Source organism: Xyrauchen texanus, chromosome 21 (genome assembly GCF_025860055.1).
Source record: "Xyrauchen texanus isolate HMW12.3.18 chromosome 21, RBS_HiC_50CHRs, whole genome shotgun sequence".
NCBI lineage: Eukaryota > Metazoa > Chordata > Actinopteri > Cypriniformes > Catostomidae > Xyrauchen > Xyrauchen texanus.
The window spans coordinates 11,496,410-11,518,240 of NC_068296.1; the positions used below are offsets into that span (position 1 = coordinate 11,496,410).

At 37.1% G+C, this 21,831-nt stretch overlaps 1 protein-coding gene across 1 annotated transcript in view; it reads left to right on the forward strand.

Annotated features, from left to right (window-relative positions):
• The window catches only part of LOC127661657 (protein phosphatase 1 regulatory subunit 37-like), a 62,982-nt gene that overhangs the window by 32,046 nt on the left and 9,105 nt on the right, over positions 1–21,831 (forward strand). The window contains exons 2-10 of the mRNA XM_052152470.1: positions 3,456–3,553; positions 10,094–10,139; positions 11,168–11,268; positions 17,222–17,341; positions 17,471–17,621; positions 18,214–18,369; positions 18,531–18,643; positions 19,914–20,055; positions 20,319–20,485. Coding sequence (XP_052008430.1) covers positions 3,456–3,553; positions 10,094–10,139; positions 11,168–11,268; positions 17,222–17,341; positions 17,471–17,621; positions 18,214–18,369; positions 18,531–18,643; positions 19,914–20,055; positions 20,319–20,485 — 1,094 coding nt within the window. The remainder of the gene's footprint in view (positions 1–3,455; positions 3,554–10,093; positions 10,140–11,167; positions 11,269–17,221; positions 17,342–17,470; positions 17,622–18,213; positions 18,370–18,530; positions 18,644–19,913; positions 20,056–20,318; positions 20,486–21,831) is intronic.

The following is a 21,831-nucleotide window of genomic DNA, read 5'->3' on the forward strand; positions in this document are numbered from 1 at the left end:
TCAGTGTCCATATACTCTTCATTACACAAAATCACATGCAGAGCCAAGAGTTAAAGTAGACATTTACATCCATTTTACCCAAACCAAGGGTACTCCCCAAACAGAGCATCATGTCAGAGGCGAAGATGAGTGACATTAAGTCCATGTTTAAATTCATGGCACTAGCAGATAGAGAGTATTATAAGTCTGTGTTTTAAAAAAAATGAGTCACAGGGAGTATTATAGTTCTGTGTTTTAAAAAATGAGTTTGTGATTTTTTTATATAGTCAGTGTATAATTTTTCAATGTATATTAAACTTAATGAATTAATTTGCTGAAGCATGTCTGTTTTCTAGCAGTTTTTAAAGTCTTAAAATGTCTTAATTTTTACAATATTAAGCCTTAAAGGTCAAATAGTCAACAATTGAATTCATGGGGTCTTAATTACAACAATAAACGTTACCATGTTATTTCAGCCATACTGATGTCTAGAGAGAAAGCCATTTTACCTGGCCCACTTTAGGTGGAATAAAGTCCTGCTCAGACGTATTACAGTAGCTGCTTTCTGTCTAAACAAAAGAAAAATTAAAGTAACAATTTCTGCAATAATGTGTTTAATTACCCACCAAATTGGTACCAAAAATTAACTGCTCTGGACAAAATATTTAGACCTACCTTGCTTAATTTGAAATGTCCTAAATGCATGAAAGTGCTAAAAATATGAAATAAATGTCATTATAAAGGATAACATTTTACTTTCTAACACATATTGAGACATTGTTACAACATTAATTTTATATTTAATGTTCAAATAATGTTTTGGCAGACAGAACCTTATAATTCTAAGCGAAAAGTGTTTTTTTTTAGAATTATAAGGTTCTATCTGCATTTCACCCATTCCAAAAATCCCCATTTACAAATTTGAGAGGATTTTGATATTGTATATTTAGAATACATATAGGGTCCCTGTTATTTTCATGTTTGAAAGAAACTTGTTCCCCATATAAATTTTCCTATATGTAATGCAAAATCTTTAAAGCTCAATATCTCAAAACTGCTCAGAACGCAGATAGAACCTTATAATTCCAAGGGGACGAATAGCCAAAAACCTCCACCTACTGTTAGGGGCTGTTCACACTGAATGCTTTTGCAACCATCCAGTTTACCATTTGTTTTTCTATGTAAACACATTTGACGAACGTCTTTGTTTCGCTTTTGTTTTTGTTTATTCAGCATCTCGTGCAGGAACACTGTTTTTTTTTAGATGCCATGTCAAGTAAAAAGAACTTTAAAACGTGTCTCGAGACACCTGGTTTCTGTATTTTGTTGCACTTCATCTAGCCTTTTTTAGCACAAGAATGCTATCAGTCTTAAGTCATCGATGTTATGATCAAATGATGTTTAATTAATATATATATATATATATATATATATATATATATATATATATATATATATATATATAACATTTAATATGTAACATGGACTCCATAAAATGTAACATGGAATCCATAAAAAACTTAAAACGCATAATTTGTATCTGTGAGACTTTGTATAGTTATTTTAATAAAGCCATTTTCTGTGTAATTTCCTCATAGCTCTGATGCTTTTTATTTGTTGAGTATAGTATCAAGAGCCAGGGCTGGTATCGTATCGAAGCCAAAATTTTGGTATCTTGGTATCAGAGCAACCCTAATATAAATCCTCTGAAAGCAACATTTTTCAACTTTTGGATGAACTCATTGATTCTCTATGTGACAATGCACCGTAAACATAGGTTTTCTAAGGAAGAAATGCGCTAAGGTACACAAAAGTGTATGTTGTGTTTAGCAGTGTGGCGTTTCACGATAAATAGCTCTCGTTTAAAAAAAAGTATATCGTATAAAACTAAAGACTAATATCACTGCTGTGTTTGGCGTCATGTTGTTTGGTCACATGACTCGCAAGTATAACCCTTTACTGACAGCAGAGAATCACCTGAACTGAGATCAGTCTGCTTAAATGGATTTAAAGAGCCCATATTATGCTCATTTACAAGTTAATTTTATTTTTGGGGGTCTACTAAAATAGGTATAAATGCTTTTCTGTTCAAAAAACACATACTGTACATTGCTGCAGTACCTATTTTCACCCTCTGTCTGAAATGCTCTGTTTTAGCACCTGTCTCTTTAAAGCCCCCCTTTCCAAAAACCCCAGCCTGGAGCGTGTTTAGGAAATGTAATGCCCCTTACCATAGATACCGAAGTAGCCCTTAGGTGGGCATTATGCAAATATTTTACATAGTGACATAGCTGAAGTCACAGAAGTAATGGTTGGACTGCAAACCAGGCATTTCAGGCAGTTCAGGAGCAGCTTTTCTGTGGGAGAGAGTAACTCCCTTTGGCATGGACTTTGTGCTTTGTAACTTTGCAGACCTTTTACATGCAGAAACAGCTATTTTACACACTAAAGGAAAGATACAATTCCAAAAAGCATTATAGGGCCTCTTTTTTCTCACCAATTTGGCATGCCCAATTCTCAATGCACTCTGGGTCTGAGACAATCAATCCGCACATCTTATCACGTGGCTTGTTGTGTGCGTTAACGCAGAGATGTAGCGCGTGTGGAGGCTCATGCCATTCTCTGTGGCATCCACGCACAACTCACCACGTGCCCCACATTATAGCGACCACAAGGAGGTTAACCCTACGTGACACTGGAGCTAGCAACCGGGCCAATTGGTTGCTTAGGAAAAATTACTGGAGTCATTCAGCACGCCATGGATTCGAAATTGTTACTCCAGGTGTGGTAGTCAGCATCTTTACTTGCTAAGCTACCCAGGCCCCCCATAATTTAAATAATTTTTTATTTAAATAATGTGTTGCGTATTACAAAGCCAAATACAATGAAAAATCTGTTAGGGATGGACATTTTGAGTACTAACACACACACACACACACACACAAAGTAATCAATTACTTGAAATTTAGATTTCTAGACTGGCCTTCCAAAAAATAAGCACTGCAAGTCAAATACTTGAAGCTGAACGAGTACTTCAGTTATACTGTTTGTATGTACATACTGTGTGTGTGTGTGTGTGTGTGTGTGTGTGTCCTGAGCTCCATGCATGAACAATAAGTTTTAATGTGTGAAGAGTCATCTGACTGGGGACATTGCTTAGAAGGTCTGGACCAGTTAGTCCATTGTGTGTGTGTTCATGTGTCTCACAAAGACTCTACTGAAAGAGCTTAAGGGTTGTGGTGTACATGTACTTTTATCGGGACACGGATCTCCTGCCAGACTCCATGAGATTAGTTTCTCTCTCTTTAACGCTTTTCATTGTTCTTATTCTCTCTCGCTCCCTCTCTCTCTCTCTCACATAAAGTGACTAAAGTGTAATTAGGAAGATGTGATAATTAAAACACTTGAAAAGCTGCATATGCTATGTCTTTGCATGACCTTTGACCTTGTCCTTGTTTGTGGTTTTGTCTCTGCAGCCCAAAATGTGACAGTGGAGGACATTCTGAATGCCTATAGACAAGCATGCCAGAAACTCAACTGCAAACCAATTCCCAAAGTGCTCAAACAAATACAGGTAAGAAACACAAACACACACACACACACACACGCGCACGCGCGTTGGTGCGGCTATACTTATGAGGACTCTCCATAGATATAATCATTTTTATACCTTACGAACTATAGATTCTTTCCCCTAACCCTAAACCTATCCCTCACAAAAAAAACGTTCTACTTTTTGTACATTTTCATAGTCTAGTATTTTTTTTTTAAATTGATTTGAATTATGGGGACACTAGAAATGTCCTCATAAAACACATTTATAGCAGAATACCTTTGTAATTACCAGTTTGTAACATAAAGAGTCCTCGTAAACCACCCAAACACACACACCTGAGAAGTCTTGTCGCAATCTAAAAATGTGTTAAAGCACAATTCATAATGCAATGCAAGTACTTACTAATTTCTCAGAATTGGTGTAAAGATGCCTCCAATGTATACTTCTGTCACCTCTTGCATTCTGTTATACTAGATTAAATTTGGACTCTGATCACCAAACAGCCCCAGTCTACAGTCAATCAAACCAATAACTTATCTCTTGTATCCGCCTGCACTCCCTTCGGCTACAGCACACTTAAGTGAAAACTTATTATAGGCACAGGATTGTGTCCAAGTTTAAAAAAGCTATTTGTTTAAGTTTGTGTGTATTGTGGCAGACTACATAAAGAAATATATTCTGATGCAGACTTAACAACAGCATGGATATTGAGTCAGCAAGAAAGATCATGGGTTGTGCACACACTCAATTACATACACACACACACTTCAGAGTCAATTTCCCAGACACCAGTTATTTGCATATAGCGATAGATTGGAACTCTACGTGAACTTGACTGTTTCCTATTAGTTGATATTTAAAGAAATTGTTTACCCAAAAATGTAAATTCTCTCATCATTTACTAACTCTCATGCAATCCTAGATGTGTACGACTGCCTTTCTTCTGCTGAACACAAACAAAAATGTTTAGAAGAATTTCTCAGCTCTGTTGGTCCATACAATGTAAGTGAATGGGTGCTAAAAATTTGAAGCTCCAAAAGCACAAAAAGGCTGCATAAAAATGTAATCCATAAGACTCCAGTGGTTTAATCCATATCTTCAGAAGTGATATGATATGTGTGGGTGAGAAACAGATCAACATTAAATCTCCACTTTCACTTTCACATTCCTTTTCTTTTGTTTTTGGCTTTTGCATGCTTTGTGCATTCTGCCACCTGCTGGGCAGGGAGGGGGATTTGTAGTAATAAAGGACTTGAATTTTGCCAGAAAATAATTTATATTTTAGGGTGAACTATCTCTTTATGTATAAGGTATTATATAACAAATATTGTGTTTATATTTTGTAATTATCGACATTACAATTTTGAAATGGTTCATACTATGAGAAATCAGTTTTATTGATCTTTTAAATAGTTAAATATACTGAGGAAATGTACTGTATCTTTAAGAAATCAAAACGTCCGCACAAGTTCAGTAAGACCATTTATTGACACTAAGCTTCAAAAATGGCTCATTCGAAATCATTGGTTAAAATTTTGTTAAAACTACTGGACCCAACAGCAAACATTTCACATGTGAAGAAAGCATTTACATCAGCCCGTTCATCTTTAAGGGAAGAATTATTATTATTATTTAATAACCATGGTGAAAAATGGTAAAACCAACAACAACAAAACATTATTATGAAAACCTTGATTAACATTATAACTTGATAATGAAGGGGTGATAAATAAAATGGCAATAATTGTATGTTGTGTCCCTTTTCAAAAATGTCTAAGAGTTCAGGTGAGACTTGGCAGCGTGTTATAATAAAACAGGTGGATTCACTCACGCCTGCTGGCCAGAAATGGACTGACGGATCGATAGAGACAGAGAGAGAGGACCGTTTCCCTCGCTCCTCCTAGCTGAGTCAAAGAAAGCACACCAACAGAAAGAGTGCAATCATGTTATCATGGCCAAATGTTTGCACAAAGATGCCAGCTAACACCCACCATCATTCACCAACCAGCACATGCTCCTGTTCTCCTCCCTTCTCTCTCGCTTTTATTCATTCAGTAGTCTTGTTATTTTCTGTTACCCATCCCTTACTTTCCATTCCTTTACCTTTCACTTTGTGTGTGTGTGTGTGTTTGAGAAATACTGTATAACTCTATTAAAAATGGAATTAAGTAATTTAATCATTTTAAGTCATTTTCACTGTAATAAAAAGCAATATAAATTTTTGTTTTTTAATAAAACATTTTAAATACATAAAAAATGCCACACGAAGACTTTTGTGAACATATTTGAGTGATGACGCAAATGAATCACTGAATCAGCGTTTGGAATAGATTCATTAATACAGAATATTTGAATCAAACTTACCACCTCTATTGCCATGTTTGCTACAGAAAATCTGATATTAAAACATATGTCTTAAAACACTCATACTCGGGATTTATAAGACAAAGAAGAATTTGGAAATTAATGACATGACCAAAGAAAGAAAACCTAAAGGCCAAATAAAAAGCACATTTAAATCCGTATTCATGATGTTGCCTAATTCTATATCAGCTGTGAAATTACAAATATATTGTAAATATTCAATATATTGCCCAGCCCTAGTAACACGTAGTTGTGTCGACAGGCATCAGTCTGTTAAATCCTCCAGTGCATCTTAGTAATTTTCCACTGGGAGTCCTCAGGGCAGAAAATAGCCAGTCATTACTGTGTGCACGTATATGGATGTGTTTTTCCACCACCTCAGTCTGTTCTTGTGTTCTTCACTGTTAACTGCTTGGAAAAAATGACCTTTTAAACAAACCTATAAAATAAATGCATTGAAAATAGAGAGAAACAGAAAAGAGTAATGCTCCCATTGTTTAATCTGCACAGATGGCAAGTTGCCAGTTTTCTTTATATATTTTGCACATTAAGGGTGTGTACAATCATAGTGTAGTTCACACCTTTAACAGATACACAGCAGAACTGAGAGAAGCTATTGTACTGCATCTGATCGGTTCACGGAACATTTCATTATTTTGTATGTGTTTGTTTTTTTCTCATATTTCTGAAGTTACGCTAGATTGCAGCTCAATCTTATGCTATGGATTTTACTGTAACTAGTCTTGCATCAGCAGACTTTTGACTTTTCTCAAAAGCTGGTCCTCTTCCTCCTTTTTCTTGCCAAGAACTGCTTACTTGGACAGAAGGAGACCATCTTACTTGCATGTATAAAGCAAGCAACCACAGTTTTTTGTTTTTTTTTTAAACATGATTTTTAAGAGACTGTTAATCTAAAATCAAATGATGCCACAATACTAGACCAGCAAAATATATACATATACTCTTTAAACATTCATACAGAATACACCAATGAAATCAACAGAAAATATGGGTAGACTTTTATATCTGCCTGTCTTAATATAATTTAATTTCACAGACATAACCCACACATTTTTACCTGGTATAAGAGTGAGTAAATTATGAGAGAGGTATTAGTTTTCGCTGAGCTATTCCTTTAAACACCTGATGTATTCAGTTTTTCATTTTGTATGTGCATTAGGAAACCTTGTGTCTACGTGACTTGGCCTTGTGGGTAGTGGCATGCTCTGACATGGTGACACTTGTGTGCCAACGACTTGAGTTTGTAATCTGTTCCATTGCATTTCTCGATCCCAACCCCCTATCTTCTCTTTATTGCTACCTCTCCTTTACTACCTTTCAATAAAACTAACAAAAATGTGCAAAATGTTCTGTTTAGTGTGTGTGTGCGCAGATGTGTGTTTTTGAATTTGTTAGCCTTTTCTACTTATCCACAATACAACCAAATAATTTAACATATGTAAAACAATGATTTTCTTTTAAATATATTATGTTATTAAATATTTATTAAACCGTTTAATTGATGTAAAACTAAATATATAACGCTATTAAATATTTAGTTAAAATTTAAATGATTTAAATCTAAGGCTTAGTCCACACTAATACGTTTTTGTTTGAAAATGCATCTCTTTTTTTCTCCGTTTTGGCCTTCCGTTCACACTTTGACGTTTTTGTCCACGAAAACTGAGCATTTTGAAAACGCAGTTTTCTTATTTTATCTATTTTTTTCAAAAGGGAGACTTTTTTTTTTTTACACATACTTTTATAAAAAAAATTGTTTCATGTTTCAATTATAATAGTGTTATTTTTTTCTACATAAATAAAATTACCCTTCTGTTTTCACTGATAATAGTAATTGTGTAATACCTTATACCGTGAAACCATGATATTTATCATGACTGTTATCATACTGTTGCAACCCTACTGAGGTCCTGAGTGCTCTGGACCAGGTTTTCATTAAGGATATCTCTGTATTTTACTGTGTTCAGCTTTCCTTCAACCCTGAACAGTCCCCGCCGCTGAGCATGATGCTACCTACCTGGGATGGTATTGTGCAGGTGATGAGCGGTGAATGGTTTCCTCCAGACACGATGCTTGGAATTGAGGCCAAACAGTTCAATCTTCACTTAATCAGACCAGAGAATCTTGTTTCTCACAATATGAGAGTCCTTTAAGTGCTTTTATGTTTTTTCCACTGAGGAGTGGCTTCCATCTGGCCACTCTGCCATAAAGGCCAGATCGGTGGAGTGTTGCAGTGATGGTTGTCCTTTTGCAAGTTTCTCACATCTCCACACATGATCTCTGGAGCTTAACCAGAGTGGCCATCTGGTTCTTTGTCATCTCTCTTACCAAGGCACTTCCCTCCCGATTTCTCAGTTTGGCCAGGCAGCCAACTCTAGGAAGGGTCCTGGTTGTTCCAAACGTTTTCCATTTAATTATTATGGAGGCCACTGCACTCTTGGGAATCTTGAATGCAGCCCCAAAAAAGGTTTTGTGGTGGCAGTGGCTTGTGTAACAGCAGAAACACAAGACTCATTGAAGTCATAATAGAAAGCTCAGGGTCAGATGCTGTTTGCATGGCAGTGCTAAATGTCATGCCGTGACTCATTACCGTTGCTGATTGAAGAGCACAGACGTCACAGTGTTTGCAGAGCTTTAAGCTGGCTTTACACTAGCTGATTTTTCCAATGATTTTCAGGTGTTAGCTTCATTAACATAATCACCTGCCTGGCAGAGAGACAGACCGCTCAATAGGAGGTGTTAATCACTTGACCGTCGGGACTTCCTGCTGAATTAATAGCTTTAAGTACTGAAAAAAAATTTTTTTTGGTTGAAAAAATCATTCCATCACTGAGAAGAACTAACAAGATGACAAGCTGATCGGAACTCTTTTTTTATCACACTCCTCTGTATCACAAATGCTGATTATACTCTATAGTGATTATGCCATTCTGCAGAAATAATACAAAATCAACTGATGACCGATATAAATCGGTGCATTTTAAAATATAACCTTGTGAAAGCCAACCGAACCATGAAGAAAATGCCACATTAACTATTCCAGCCTATGTTTAGGAACAATCAAGCAAGCTACAGGTCTGAAAATGGCTCAAATCATTGCAATTGCAATTTTACTCATTTTGTTATTTTGTCAGACCGAGATAGTTGCGGTGAGTCATTATGTGTGTCACCCCTCCACCATTTTTAAATGGCAGGATTAAATGGCAAGTGTGTCATACCTCACCCTCTTCCAAAACTAGTTGTTTTGAGTCTGCTAGTGTAGAGCCAGCTTTAGAAACATATGAAGTAAGGTGGACACTAGCATAGTCCATAGTGTTCAGCAGGTTGATCCTGAGATGTATTACTGCCCCTGATGTTTCGTTCTTGTCTCAGGCATATAAATTATATAATCCTAATACACACACCATGTAATTCTTCCTGTTGGCACAAACACACACACAGTGTATTTACTGACTCTGTTTATTCATCTGGTCACAATTTTCGTGTGCACAGCAGCATCTCGGAGCGTACTGCTGAGTCTCTTTTAATCAGAAACATGCAAACAGACAACCTAAACAAGTGTCCATTTTTATGATATTGGCAGGTTTGGTAATTATCCAACTATATTTGCTTTTCCTGAAGAAAATACCTGTGCTTGCAAGGCAACAAAATAATATAATTAAATCTAGGTATGTTTATAGATTTTAGACTTTGGTTCTTCATAAATGAAATGCCGCCTCAGAGCCACTTTGCTGTTGTCATGACATTCATCATGCATCTTGTTTTCTGTCACCTGTAGATGAGAATCAGCAGTGTCACTGTGCAGGTTAAAGGCTATAAATTGATAAATATCTGCAAAGAAGATGAGACCAATCACAATTCAGTATCTGCTTAGTGTCATGCCTAACAACGTCCTAGTGCCTCGTAATTTCATTTAAATTTTGAATGCTGAACATTCTATCAATATAAGTTAGTGATAGATATTCAAACTTTGATCTGTTAAAATCAAAATAGATAGCACACCTAAGATTGAAACTAGCTACCAAACAATAAATAAAATGAAGTCTGTATGTTGGTTTTAGAATAAACCTTTACCAGAATGTTTGAAGAATGGCAATACAGTGCTGCCCGGCAAGCATCTATGCCCTGACGTTAAGCTCTCTCACTCTCTCTCTCACTCTGTGTTTTCTACAGGACTTAAAAGACCTGACGCAGCGAAACGAGTGCCTAGACCTCAAAGGTGAGCTGAAAATGGTCTCAATTTTGTATTTTTTTTTTAAATAAATGTTTATTCTCCTCACTTGCCCATTGCACATATACCCAAACCCATATACATGTCATGTGGGAAGTTCAACCTGTTGGGGTGTGTTGCCGTGGTTTGATGTGATGTCTCCAATGTCTTCCTAGTGATCTCATTATCAGATGACTCACATTTACTATAAATAAGAAAGTAACTGAAAAGTAATCTCTGTAAGAGTATCCATGTGTTTGACTTTTAAATGCTTTGATGTATTACACATATGTACAGTGGGACCCAAACGTCTTAGACAACTAGTTAAAATGCTTCTATTTGCATTTTTAAATTATAATAATCTCCCATTTTCAGTGTGGTCTCAGACTTTTTTACTCTGTTAAAATATAAATTGAGAATACACTCAATGAGCACTTTATTAAGAACACCTGCACACCTACTTAATGTGATTTTCTAATCAGCCAATCATGTGGCAGCAGTGAATTGCATACAATCATCCAGATATGGGTCAGGAGCTTCAGTTAATGTTCACATCAACCATCAGAATGGGAAAGAAAATGTGATCTCAATTATTTTGACCGTGGCATTATTGTTGGTGCCAGACGGGCTGGTTTGAGTATTTCTGAAACTGCTGTTCTCCTGGGATTTTCACGCACAACAGTCTCTAGAGTTTAATTAGAATGGTGCCAAAATCAAAACTCATCCAGTGAGTGGAAGTTCTGCGGATGGAAATGCCATGTGGATGAGATAGGTCAACGGAGAATTGCCAGACTGGTTCGAGTTGACAAAGTCTATGGTAACTCCGATAACCACTCTGTATAACTGTAGTCAGCAGAATAGAACCTCCGAATGCACAACACGTTGAACCTTGAGGCAGATGGGCTACAACAGTAGTAGACCACGCCGGCACTTTATTAGGACCATAGCGATCGTAATAAAGTTCTCAGTGAGTGTATGTTAACAATTATATCATTTCACTTTTGTAGTGTATAACCTATCTATCTGTCTTTCTGTAGGAGAGAAACTGGACTATAAATCATGTGAATCTTTGGAGGAGATCTTGAAAAGGGTGCAGTTTAAAGTGGTAGATCTGGAACAGACCAACATGGACGAGGACGTGAGTTCTGCTCCGTTTCTGTCACACCCTGTTTACCCCCTTTGAGTTCATTATCAAACTCATTCCTGCTTTGTCCTGGACTCCCGCAAGGTCACTGATAGCGTGCAGTGTTCTGAGCAGCAACAGTTCTGGGATCGCTTGAGGCATGCTTCTTTTCTGTGATTTATTACTTGAAGGCATTACGCTTGTGCTCTTTTGATATGGTTTGTTTTGGTCCAATATAAACACGGATATTAGGAGCTCTGGAAACACAAATTGAGCCTTTTTCTAATAGGTTACTAAAGGCTATTCTTAAACGCTGCTTATTTTGCTATGAATTAATGCATAGGGGCTCATTCAGTTACAGCCCATACACACATATTCATGATTAAATCCTGTGTGTGAACATTTCCATGCAGAAATAAGGATTGTCCATCAAGTTCATGCTTTTTTGTCTAAATGTAGAATACAATTTAGAACCAACTCAATTCACATATGCATATAATCACAGACTTAGTGACCCTATGATAATTCTGACTTAAGCCAGAGTAACAAAAAAATATGAATTACAGCTTGATCTTGGATTGGTTCTGTATAAAAATCTAGCTGATTATGCGCAGTCTATGCCAGTGTAAAAGGTGTTTACATAGACGGAAAATTCCAAATGGTGTCTGTCATTCATTTAAAAAAGGAACAATAATACCTTTTTAACCTAGTGCATCTGTTTTGACTTCACACTCTCACACTCCCGCTGTGTGTGTGTGTGTGTGTGTGTGTGTGTGTGTGTGTGTGTGTGTGTGTGTGTGTGTGTGTGTGTGTGTGTGTGTGTGTGTGTGTGTCCTGTTTATTGCTTTGTATTAAATGCGTTTTGAGCAATCCAAACACAAGTGGACCAGTGTCATAGACATACCTGACAATTTGTGTCTTGACCAATTGTTTGTGGGGATTTTAAATGGAATGTCTCTGATTTTAAGGCTGCATACACCAATGTTCAGTGTGTTACTGAATAATAATAAAGCGCCAAAAAAGTATTAGAACAAAAAGAAAGTGTGAAAATAGATGTGCATCCAACTACAGTTCTAGTTTAATTTAATCCAAGCGCAAACATGATTTTTAAAGAAGAATTCTGAGTTATTTTAGTGGATTAAATGTATTAACTGAGCCATAGATGTGTGTGCTTCTCATCCATGTCCCTTTAGGTTAATATCAGGAACACAGAAAAAGTTCTGCGAACTTGTGCATGCACATATGTATGCACTTTTTAACATTTTCCCACCAGACAGTTATTTCTTTTTAAAGCCACACATTACTGGCAACGTTTAAAATTTGTGTTTTAGCGCAGCTAATCTTGCTTGGGTAGTCAAAAATCTATTATACACTCACCACCCAATTTGTTAGGAACACCTGTATGACTACTTATTTATGCGATTATATAATCAGTCAATCTTGTGGCAGCAATGCATAAAATCACGCAGATACCGGTCTGGAGCTTCAGTTAATGTTCACATCATCTTCAAAATGGGGGAAATTTTTTTATCTCAGTGATTTGGACAGTGGCATGATTGTTGGTGCCGGGGCTGGTTTGAGTGTTCCTGTAACTGCTGATCCCCTGGGATTTTCACGCATAACAGTCTCTAGAGGTTACTCAGAATGGTTCCCAAAAAAACCAACAACCAGTGTGCGGCAGACGGAAAAATCTCATTGATGAGAGAGGTCAAAAGAGAATTGCCAGACTGGTTCGAGCTAACAGAAAGGCTACGGTAACTCCGATAACCACTCCGTACAATTGTAGCGAGCAGAATAGCATCTCAGAATGCACAACACATCAGACCTTGAAGCGGATGGGCTACAACAGCAGAAGGCCACATCTGGCACTTTATTAAGAGACCATACTGTTCCTAATAAAGTGCTTAGTGAGTGTATATCCACTGTCATATAATAAATGGATGCTAAACCCCTAAATGCACCACTAATACTTATGTAATGAAACCAAGTATGAAGGATAAAAATTGACCCCGACGGAAATTTTTCTACACAGACCGTCAGTGTAAAATATATTTTTCAACCCAACCTCTGGTGATGAATAACGGATGGTTTATATGGATATGGTTTGGGTTTTTATTATGCTAATTACTAACTAAGGACATGATTTCCCTTATTTAGAAAAGTCCAGTTTCAGCAACAATAGAAAGAATGCAAGATAAAACAAATTGCATATGCAAATCTCCATTTCCAGTCCATCTACTCCATAATGGAAAAAAACTCATTTAGAGATCTGTATGGCTGTTATATCAGAATCAGAATGACATTTGTTGCCAAATGTTCTCACGTACACAATGAATTTTTTTTGGTGATAGGAGAAACAAGTGCACACAAAACATTACAGTGAGACAGAATATAAAACAAGGTAAGAATATAACATACAAATAATAGGACAGATAACAGAATGGCAAATGTACATGTGCAAGTGGTAATGTATGTGCTATGTAGGGGTATGCGCAGTTATTGAATTAAATATATGAATTTTCATATGTACATGAAATATGTATTTACGTTATTGCACTATGGGGGAGTCCTGAGGCAGATTATTGTTCATGTGGAAAATGGCCTGAGGGTAAAACCTGTTCTTTTGCCTGGATGTCCTGGCTTTCAGTGCGCTGTAGCGCCAGCCAGAGGGCAACAGTTCAAAGAGGGAGTGGGCGCAGGGTGTGTGGGGTCCAGAGTGATTCTACCTGCACGTTTCCTCACTCTGGAGATGTACAGGTCTTGGAGGGTGGGCAGAGGGGCAACAATAATCCTCTCAGCAGTCCTGACTGTCCGTTGTAGTTTCATTCTGTATCAAATCAGACAGCAATATCAACTATCAGCACATTAACTTGTTTTTATTGGCCCACATTTATTATTGTGTGTGCATTTTGATTTTAAGTGTTATTGGACCTCTGTCTGGCCCTGGCAAATTTTTGGTCAAGTTTTTGTCTCCCTGGATGCACCTCTTTAAATACTCTGCACTGTAATCGGCATGTTTGCTGCTTTTTTGTCCTTGTAAGTACATGACCATACTCCTTTATCTCTTCTAATCTTCTTTACCAATAAACCCTCTATTTGATTGTATTTGTGCTGTTCTTTAGATTTCTAACAACATTAAGCCATGTTCCGTTTGCCTTTGAGAAACATTGAATGCAGACTTTGTGTTTACAGGGTGTGTTCAGGGTGGAGCTATAAGTTGGCTCCATACGCACCATAAGTTGCTCTTCAGTTGATCTCTGACTAATTAAACTCTGCAGAGCTAACCATCTGTCATCACTCAATGTGCCAGTGAAGTATATGTGTTTGTGCAAGTGTTGTAAATCATGTCATGTCAACTTCACATTTCATAAATAAACATAAATTACACAATTATAAAATGATGGTGATACCTTTAATTTCTTATTCTGAGATGAGGCAATACAAAGTATAAATAAATAAATTACAATTTTATTGGACAAAAATCTTTTCAGTTTCGTAAATTAATTGTTTGAGATGTAACACAATTGATCATGTCTCTTGACAATAATCAACTTTTGAACCTTTTTTACTTGAAATAGGTTATACAAATTGGCATGGAACATAAAAGTACCTGGTAGTTTTTATATATATATATATATATATATATATATATATATATATATATATATATATATATATATATACTAGATTTATAGTAATTTTCAGGAAAATTGTTTCTACAGCAGAGTTTGCTAAAATAACCATGAATGAATGAATGAACGATACATTTACAGTGCATCCGTAAAGTATTCTAAGTGCTTCACTTTTTCCACATTTTGTTATGTGACTGCCTTATTAAAAAATTTATTAAATTATTATTATTATTTTTTTTTTAATCTTTGCAAATTTATTACAAATAAAAAACAAAATAAATCACATATACATAAGTATTCACAGCCTTTGCCCAATACTTTGTTGAAGCACCTTTGGCACCAATTACAGCCTCAAGTCTTTTTGTGTATGATGCTACAATCTTGGCACACCAATTTTTTGGCAGTTTCTCCCATTGTTCTTTGCAGAACCTCTCAAGCTCCATCAGGTTGGATGGGGAGCATTGGTGCATAGCCATTTTCAGATCTCTCCAGAGATGTTCAATCAGGTTCAAGTCTGGGCTCTGGCTGGGCCACTCAAGGACATTCACAGTGTTGTCCCGTAGCCACCTCTTTTGTTATCTTGGCTGTGTGCTTAGGGTCGTTGTCCTGTTGGAAGATGAACCTTCACCACATTCTGAGGTCCATAGCGCTCTGGAGCAAGTTTTTATCAAGGATGTCTCTGTATATTGCTGCATTCATCTTTCCCTCAATCCTGACTAGTCTCCCAGTTCCTTCCACTGAAAAACATCCCCACAGCATAATGCTGCCACCAATAGGGATGGTATTGGCCAGATGATGAGCAGTGCCTGGTTTCCTCCAGACATGACGCTTGCCATTTAGGCCAAAGAGTTCAATATTTGTTTCATCAGACCAGATAATTTGGTTTCTCATGGTCTGAGAGTCCTTCTGGTGCCTTTTGGCAAACTCCATGCGGGCTGTCATGTGCCTTTTACTGAGGAGTGTCTTCCGTCTGGCCACTCTACCATACAGGCCTGATTAGTGGAGTGCTGCAGAGGTGGTTGTTCTTCTGGAAGGTTTTCGTCTCTCCACAGAGAAACGCTGGAGCTCTGTCAGAGTGAACATCAGGTTCTTGACTCCCTGACTAAGGCCCTTCTCCCCCAATCGCTCAGTTTGGCCAGACGGCCAGCTCCAGAAGAGTCCTGATGGTTCCAAACTTCCATTTCAAGTTGTAGAAACATCTCAAGGATGATCAGTGGAAACAGGATGCACCTGAGCTCAATTTTGTGTGTCATGTTAAAGGCTGTGAATACTTATGTTCATGTGATTTATTATTTCTTTTTTTTTTTTTTGTGGTTTTTATTTTTAATAAATTTGCAAAGATTTCAAACAAACTTCTTTTACGTTGTTATTATGGGGTATTGTTTGTAGAATTTTGTGGAAAATGAATTTAATCCATTTTGGAATAAGGCTGTAACAACAAAATGTGGAAAAAGTGAAGCACTGTGAATACTTTCCGGATGCACTGTATATAGCGATTTTCTGACACTACACTCAAAATGCTTTACAACGTGAACCGGGGACGCTCCACCACCACCAGCTATGGGGTCTTTGTTATATCACCTGTTACAGTAGCACCACAGAATGGTCTGTTCCATTACTAATCCAATACATTAATAATTTACAAATTGTTTTATTAAAAAATACTCAAAAAATGTGTTTTTTTTACCTTGTGTCTATCTATTTTTTTTTTTAGTTTCTTTCACTACCATATAAAGGTTCCATGACATTACCATGTTTTTTGGACATTGAATCATGACAATAACATGTTTTTAAACATGTACTATGACAATAACATGGTCTTTGGACACACCATGGTTATATCAAGGTATTGTTTGAAATTCCATGTCAATTTCAGGCTTAATGAACATTAAAATCGTTTAGTATCTTGGTATGTCACATTGCCATGGTATTCCCATGGTTCTACCACAGTACTTTTTGTATGGGGAATAGGTTCGTATATATGTCGTTTCACCACAAAGCAGCAGAGTGACAACTTGAGCACCTCAAGAAGATCTAGAAGAATATGAAGTGTGTGTGTGTGTGTGTGTGTGTGTGTGTGTGTGTGTGTGCGTGCGCGCGCACGGGAGGGGAGTTTTTCCCTCTGCAGTCTTTAAACAGGTGCAGCAGGTTGTTGTCATGGTAACTCAAGTTGCTGGTGTGCGTGTCGTGTTTTGCTGGCATCCATTTTGTAATCTAATCAGGAAACGAGACTGCTATTAATTTACTTTTTATTGTGAAATGCATAAACAATTTATAAATTACTTCGAAATTACAACATGTCTTTTTCTCTCTCTCTCTCTCCCCTTGTCTCTTAGGGAGCATCGGCTCTGTTTGATATGGTAGAGTACTATGAATCTGCCACTCATCTCAATATCTCCTTCAACAAGCACATCGGCACCCGGGGCTGGCAGGCTGCCGCCCACATGATGAGGAAGGTGAGGATTCGGCTTTTGTTTAGCTGTCACCAGTACATTTGTTTTACACTTTTTGTTCAGTCGGGTGGTCACATGCAAAACATACCATTGTCTTAACTGCTCTCCATGCATCTGCATGTGGATGTCCAGACAAGTTCTCTGCAGTACTTGGACGCCCGCAACACCCCACTGTTGGACCATTCGGCTCCGTTTGTGGCCAGAGCTCTGCGGATCACTGGCAGTCTAACTGTCCTACACCTGGAGAACGCCAGCCTCTCAGGACGACCACTCATGCTTCTGGGTAAGAGTGCACTTGTGACTCAACCTACTGAGCTGCCCATTAAGGGTCTGTTCACACAGAACTAGTTCATTTTTACATAATTTCTTCAAAAGTGACTTATATTTAGTCAATATTTTGTAACGTCATATTCTTTCATTTTAGTCTGTATAGAAGACTGCATAGAATCTTTCTAAAAAAAGCATTTTAGGGGCAACAATTTCGCAATTATGCAGCCTTTTAAGGGCTCTCATTTTGGCCAAAATCTTAGTCCGAATCGCATGTATCCTTCATGTAAATTGCAAAATTTCTATCCAAGATGGCTGATTTCTACATATTTGATGCAGTAGTAAAATATTGATTGATTTGTATTTATTTTTTTATTTTTTCAGCAAATGGGAAATACAAAAAATGGTTGATTATTATGGGGTGGAAGCACATTTAGGTTTTGTAGCTTGAGACATGTCCTTGTGATCTGATGTGATACATATGCAAAGTCGCTTTTTATTACACGAGTGAAATACACTGAAACTCCTTCAGCAAACATCAGTGGTTCAAGACCTTTTTCCCACAATGGAATGTGAATTAATCAAATAAACTTGTCTTATGTGTGCAGCCACGGCACTGAAGATGAACATGAACCTCAAAGAGCTGTATTTGGCTGATAATAAGCTTAATGGTCTGCAGGATTCAGCTCAGCTGGGGAACCTGCTGAAGTTCAACTACAACATCCACATTCTGGACCTGAGAAACAATCACATACTAGACTCAGGTCTAATCGCAACTCTGTATTTCTTTCAACCAGTAGTACCACTATCTCTTTCTCTTTGGTAAATTCTGTCTGTTTGATTTTCCTCATTGTTTCCTTTTTACTTTGCTTTTGTTACCTTGAATAACGTGTTTGTGTGTGTGATGTGTGTGTGTATTTCACAGGGTTGGCGTATATTTGTGAGGGTCTCAAGGAACAGAGGAAGGGTCTGGTCACTCTGGTGCTCTGGAACAACCAGCTCACACACATTGGCATGGGATACCTAGCTGCCTCTTTGGTAAAAACACAGATCTAGATCACATATCCAAGGTTTCACTCACTTCATCACGAATGCAACCAATCTGACAAAACAGATTCATTAGTTTAAACCTATAACAGTGCCGAGTTCTCATGCCCTGATGCACAATAAAACTATCACTAAGATGATGTCACCCTCCTGGAATGATAAAATGGAAGTAAGATAGAGTGATATAAAGTGTGATATAATGTCAACAGCTTCACGTGTATTGTAAAATTCTGGTTGTGGACATGGCCAGAAAAGCTTCTAATTGTTCTGAGAGTTTTTTTTAACAAAGGAAAAAATCGACCTACAGGATGGAACAAAAAAAAAACCTGTGTTTTCATTGGGCAAATTTTTGCAATCAATGTGAAGAGCTCATTAAAATATATTTCATGAATGGTGTGAATAGGCCACAAATGTAACATGTACTCATTTACATGCTTGCAATCCATGAGACCTCTTATAAACAAAAACAAATGCATATAATCATAAGCCTCTCATGCATCTTTGTAAAATGACCCAGAATACAACACATACACACAAAACAGACGAGTATGAGATGAACAGGAGCGCTCGTCCTCATTCAGTCAGATGGTCATTATGAAGATTGAGAGGCAGCCAGAGATGGGATGCTGTGCTAATCTTCATGTCTGCCAGCTGCTGACTATGCAATGCACTTGTTTGCTTGTCCTAGAGTCTGTTTGTTAATCAAGGGCAGTGCGTGATTGTGACATACACACAAACACACACAGCTGTGTGTGTAATGCCCTGCAGTCTTTGTACACCGTTTTATAGTGAAACTGAATTTCCTGTTACTTGTCTTACAAGAATAGTCAGAATTGAAAGTGTAGATTAAAGATTTTCAAGAGCAAATATTTATACACAAAACAGCACGTTAAGTTTCAGATTCGTTCACTTCTCACTGTTTTCCACCCTTATTCTGATCCAAACATGTATGACTAACTTTATTCTGTGGAACACAAAAGTAGATGTTATGCAGAAAGACATCTTCAGTCACCATTCATTTTCATTAGTAGAATAAAGATTCAATGACAGTGAATGGTGACTGAGACTAAAAGCTGCTTTTGTGTTCCATGGAAGAAAGCAAGTCATTCTGGATTGGAACAACTGCATGAACTATTAACTTCTAAGATGGTGTGAACCAACTTTTTTCTTCCTCTGTTCCACTTTCAATTCTTCTTTAAGTTTTTCCTTATCCACCTTCCTCCATTTTTACTGGTCTGTCTCTGTCTCTCTATTGATGTAGCCATTTACTCAGAGCCTGGAGACACTGAACCTGGGACATAACGCAGTGGGAAATGAGGGAGTGCACAAACTAAAAGATGGACTGATAGGGAACCGCTCCATCCTCAGGCTGGGTCTGGCTTCCACCAAAATTTCCTGTGAAGGTGAGGTCTGGAAGAAACATTTGTGTCTGCAAAGCCACTAATTTAGACACAATATTAGCAGTGTTTTTAGAAGGTGCCTTCATATACAAAATGCTGAGTATGAAGTCATTTTCAGCGAGACTTAGCTTTCGGATACAGCCATTGTAGATCAGAAGATATTCTTGTGAATTTGGGTGTATTCTTATAACGTGTGACCTTGAATTTGAGTGCTTTTAGTGTGTATTAGCATGTAGATGATATTTGTGTATGTGTGTGTATAATAGGAGCGGTCGCTATAGCGGAGTTCATCGCTGAGAGTCCAAGGCTTCTCCGGCTAGACCTGCGGGAGAATGAAATCAAGACTGGGGGCCTCATGGCTCTCTCGCTTGCCTTTAAGATGAACACATCTCTGCTCCGACTCGACCTGGACCGAGAACCCAAAAAAGAGACGGTGAGAGTTGGTTAAAGTAGCGGAGATGAGTAGAGATTTCTATACCTTTAGTAATTTATTGAAATTTAACTTGAAATCAAATAATAAAATAGGGCTATATGATTACTTTTAAGGCTTTAAAGAATATTGAATTTTTCATTAAAAGTTATTGCACAGGGATGGAATAACATAAGTAATATTTTAAATTGTATATAATTTATGAAACCCAGTCAACACTGCTAATTATATTACATTATACAATAGTAATAATGTAATCTGTATTTCTGTCCTAAATTTCAATCTCACTTTATGTTAAGGCTCTCCGATAAAACCACAAGCCCTTATTTTACATGAAAGAAAACATTTTAAATTCTATGTGCATTTGAAAATATGTTTCTTTATCAGTAATGGAGCAAGCGTCTCCTCCTGCGTGTCATTTACATTGCATATATGAGCCAAGAACATTTGCCACTGGACAAATAAAATTAAAGTGAAACTATAAAAATCCTTGCTTGTATATTTGTGGGAGTTTGGTGCAATTCTCCATAGACAGTACGCCCATCAGAGCACTTTAAAGCGGTTCTTCTTAACGCACTGCCCTGAATGCTGCTGGTCCGTTCATTTTATGTGCTCAAATAATAAAAGAACAGAATATGAGACACAAAAACATGTCATGGAAATCTTGGGATATCTATATTCGCTTAAAATTCCCATATGTGGACAGTAAATTGTGACTGGAATATGAAGTATGTAATGCAGGCATGTATGGCAAGCCATGAGGTACTTATGTCATAAAATGCAAAGCGGACTGGTACCTCTTTGCTTTTACATCGCACAAATCAATCGAACCACAAAAGGACCCACAAACAAACCATCTGTGTACGTTGTCTGAGTACGGTTCACTTTTAGGTCCATTTAGGGGGGTCTGAGACAACTTGGGTTGTTCACAAATACACGTTATACCATTCTGAGAGCGCTCGGAGTGCTCAAAAAAACTAGGTATGAAAACGCCCTTAAATGCATAGAAATTTAACCAAACACTCTTTCATATTTTGGTCTTTAGAGACCTGGCACAAAAATGCATTGAAAAAATTCCCAGATTTTTAAATAGTTTCACAATATTTTTTAAGACAATAAAATTTTTATATAATTACATATAATTTGATTGTTTATTATTCATATATCAAAGAGAAAATGCAACGAATCAGGACAAATCTAGAACATACGGAAGAGGATTAGGGCCAAGCAATAATAAAAAAATAAAACCATCTCGAGATTAAAGTCATTATAATGCGAGATTAAAGTCGTTAAATTTCGAGAAAAAAGTCGAAATACAATCTTGAGAATAAACTCATTAAATATCGAGA